The following is a 4,096-nucleotide window of genomic DNA, read 5'->3' on the forward strand; positions in this document are numbered from 1 at the left end:
ATATGTTGCTGCTTCAAATCCGCCATGTAATTCCCCAAGACAATATATTCGTATTTGCATTCGAAGTCATTCGTGTCCACCTCCGAATCAGTTGGGGAGGGGATGGGAAGAGGATGATGTGGGTTGGACAGGGAGGGACGATTATTTTTTTGACAAATAGATGTAGAAGACATCTGATCTCCACGTTTCAAACATGGCCTAAACTCGTTTTTTTCTTAACAGTGGGAACCTAAACTTGTTGCGTGCATCTTCATCAAACCGGTTATGTGCGATGTCATCTCACTTAAGTTCGGCCCACCTTTGCAGTGCTCCATACTATCGGTTGGTAGAAATAAATTCAGCCTTGTTGCATTTCCTTTCTTCAATTAAATAGAGCATTGTTAGAAGTTACAACTAAAACCATTACCACAGCCAGGACAGATCCAGCATCCAGGAGGGTTGGGGGGCTCCAGCCCCTACTGCTTGAAGCCTCCCCTCCCTCTATCCGGCCAATTTGCCATGGACAAGGGAGAGGAAGAATAAAAGAAAGAGCAAGAAGAAGAGAGGAAGAGAAATAGATGAGCTCCCTACTTAGCTCCTCTATATCCACCACTGACCACAACACATAACCAAGATTAGCCACAATAATTTCTCCATCACACACATATTAAAGTTATAACCAACGACATGAACGGAACGAAGGTAAGCTACTACTAGCCTATACTAATTAGCAGAATAAACCCTGGCCCAGTGGATGATCCAACGGCGGTCACTCTCCACACCTTCTCAAGATCCGCGCATCAAGCACGACGACCGAGCTGACCATCCGTATGAGCATCCACTGGGCGGGGCGCGCTCGTCTCCCTTCACTTGCCCTTGCCGGCGCCGTGGAGGAGGTCAACGAGGCAGGGCTGCTTGCAGTTGATGCAGGTGGGGAAGTCCTTCTTGGCCACCATGCAGTACATCATGCACCGCGTGCAGGCGCCGATCACCATCGGCGACTTCCCGCCCGGGCTGCCGTCCGACGACACGCACGAGCTCGGCGACGATGAGTCGCTGCCGTCGCCGCCGCCTCCGTCCACCTCCATCCTCCCCGCGGGCGGCGGCGACAGGTGCAGCTGCAGCTCCAGCCGTGCGCCCCTCGCGCCGCCACTGCCGCTCCCGTTGTTGTTGCCGTTGCTCCGGCTCATGGCGGCTCACCTCACTCTGAGAACAAAAACAAGATCGAGAGAGAGGTTTGGGATAGAGCAGACGTCAATTACCTGAAGGTTGCAGCTGTGGTGTGTTTTGGTTGTGGGGCTTTGAAGAGTGCCAGTGCATGTTATAAAGGAAGGTCGAGGAGGGGAGGTCAATGGAGTTATTCACTTCGAATTAATACAAAAGAAACAAAGTTCCGCACCAGGTCCTTGGTCTCTTACTCCTCCTCCTCCTCCTCCTCCTCCTCTCTCTCTCTCTCATTTCAGCCTTTCACATCTCTTCATTTCTGCTTCTCTCTCTCTAGGCAACCTTAGGGTGCAATTCTTGGTTGGGAGTTCGTGATTAAATTGCGGGTTTAAGAGCTTCCAGTGTCCTTTGAAATCATGTTAATTTTCGTACCCGGATGATATAAAAAAGTCGAGGGGAACGATCGCAGGCTCGTTTGGTAGAGCGCTCCGTTGAGAGCGACGTCACCCATGCTCGAATTCGGTGTTCGAGACGGTATCGCCGGCTACAGTGGCCAATACGGCTGCCTTGCGCCTGCAAATGATGTCCAGCGGAGCCAGCTCCTAGTGCTACAGTGCAGCAACAGTGTTGCAGAGAGAAGAGCGTACTCTATATTTACGGAGAGAAGATAATCTGCATCACTGTTTATACACACTGATAGGTGGGTTCGGGGGAGGAAGAAAGTAATGAAGGGTAAGAAATAAAGTAACTGTTGGAGATAAAAAAAATAGGGAGTATTGTAATAGTGTTAGATGATACTGTAATAGTGTTAGAGATGACGAATTTTTAAAGTATTTACTGGAGATAGGCTTAGTGAGTGTGCTCGTGACCCCTTTCAAAAAAAAAAGATATAAATAAGTCGAGGAATATCAGCTTAATGTACTATTGTAGTATTCCATATTATCTATCTGAAGTTTAAGGGCTCGTTTGGCACGACTTTAGATTTTTTTTAAACGTTTCGGTTCTAGTTCTCTTGTGAAACGTTTCTTTGGTGAATCTCCTTAATTTTCTGAAAACGTTTGATAGGGATTCTAGATTCAGATTTTTGAAGAAAAATGACCTCGAAGTGAATCAAAACGGGTGAAACACCATTTTAGATCATTCTCCAGTGTTAAAAATGAGAAATGTTCCAATTGATTCAAGGTAAAACGTTTCACGTTTTGATATGTTTGGCAAGGATTCTGAAGAATCACCAGAGAATCTGAAACGTTTTTTCAACTAAACGGGGTCTAAATATCAGGCTCCCAAAAAAGGCAGAAGTTATCGCAATTTCCACCTACATACCTCCACTAATATTATGTTACTTTTTCATCAAGATTGTATATAGAAGATTTATTAATTGAGGAATATCTGTTTAACCGAAGGTCATGGAGATTTCCGGTTACGACACAAGTTCCAATTAAATTGAGTGTTCAAGAGTTAAGTATATCCTCAACATTATGTCAATCTTAGTATCAGGATTATATATAGAAGTTTTGGTTGAGGAGATTAGGTAACTAAATTAATCTTCTACAATAACCTCTCTATTCGAAACAGGGGGAAAACTCTTGGGCTCTAGAAAATTCCGAAGGTTATCGAGGCTTCTGGTTACGACACAAGTTCATAATTAAATTGAGCATTTAAGAACTTCATGGTTCTCTCTGACATCATGTTAATTTGAGTATCAGAACCATGTATAGTAGCTTTCGACGATGAATATCAGTGTTATATGCAAATTGGCTTATCTATCTAAGGGTATCTCCAACCGACCTCCTAAACCTTATCGTTTTCTATATCTTCGTATAGAGAGTCTCTCTATAATATTATCCCTCTATTTCTCTACATACACCAACTGACTCCCTGAATCTCGCTCCTTAAATTTCACTAACATATATTTTATTAGTATCATATAAATAAAAAATATTTGCAACGGCTAATTTTTGTATAAGTTTGAATTTTGTTTCAATTAAAATTGAATTAAAAAAACAATATCACATGAAATGATAAAAAAATACATATAAATGGAGTATTACAAAGAAACTCACATTTTCACTATATAATCTAGTGCTGTAAATAATTTTAGAAATTAGTTCAATAAGAATAATATTAGTGAATTTTCTAAATTTTTGAGAAATTATTTGAGGCCGTAACAATAGTTAGAAGTTATAAAATTAGTCTTATTTGGAGAATTTTAGTTTAAATTGTACATAACCTTTTTAGTGAATCTAATTAAAATAAGTTACATATAGATTATGAAACACGTACAAAATATTTTAGGATTTTTGTGTAATAAAAGATCATTATTTTGAACAGAGAAGTTAGAAGGGAAATTGGAGCTGTTGAGTACTATTTACACCAGGTCCACATGTCATCATCTCTTCCTTCGTCATTTCTGTCGTGCACAGAACGTGGAATCGGCCCGCTCCAGAGATGGCGAGCTGGTTTGCGCATTGGAAGGAGATGGCGGGCTGAAAAATATAGTGAGGGGAGTAGGGAGTCAGTTGGAGCCATTGTTTTTGTCCGAATCGTCAAATTTTGCGATAGTGAGTAAGAAGTTGAGTCGGTTAGAGTTGTTCTAAACTAAGAAGAAGTATGGGATCTAGAAAAAAAAACCCCTTAGGTCACAGAGATTTTAGGCTATTATGGTAAACAAAACTTTCAAACTAGCATAGTAAAAAAACTCAAACAAGAAATATATTTTTTTAAATGTAAAACATCGACATTACATAATGATCTGATGCTTTCACTACTACAAAGGCATATCAGTACCAATTGAAAAATAGTTGCAGTACCGATTTTTCAACTCGCACTCCTTACTCGGCACAAACTATCAGTGCCGGTTGCCCACCGGCACTATTGCTATTTTCAGGGAATAAAAAAAGATAATTGGCAGCAGTGGGAGTGGAATCTGAGCCGGCTCGATTTTGACTGCCGG

The 4,096-nt window shown here is 41.5% G+C and overlaps 1 protein-coding gene across 1 annotated transcript; it reads right to left on the reverse strand.

The window, feature by feature from the left end:
* Positions 1–346: 346 nt before the first annotated feature.
* Positions 347–1,402, reverse strand: LOC133887204 (protein GL2-INTERACTING REPRESSOR 2-like). Its single transcript, XM_062327155.1, has one exon. It carries the CDS (start codon positions 1,167–1,169, stop codon positions 846–848), a length of 324 nt encoding a protein of 107 aa, XP_062183139.1. The 5' UTR covers positions 1,170–1,402; the 3' UTR covers positions 347–845.
* Positions 1,403–4,096: the final 2,694 nt, after the last annotated feature.

The sequence above is a fragment of the Phragmites australis genome, chromosome 12 (genome assembly GCF_958298935.1).
Source record: "Phragmites australis chromosome 12, lpPhrAust1.1, whole genome shotgun sequence".
NCBI classification, from domain to species: domain Eukaryota; kingdom Viridiplantae; phylum Streptophyta; class Magnoliopsida; order Poales; family Poaceae; genus Phragmites; species Phragmites australis.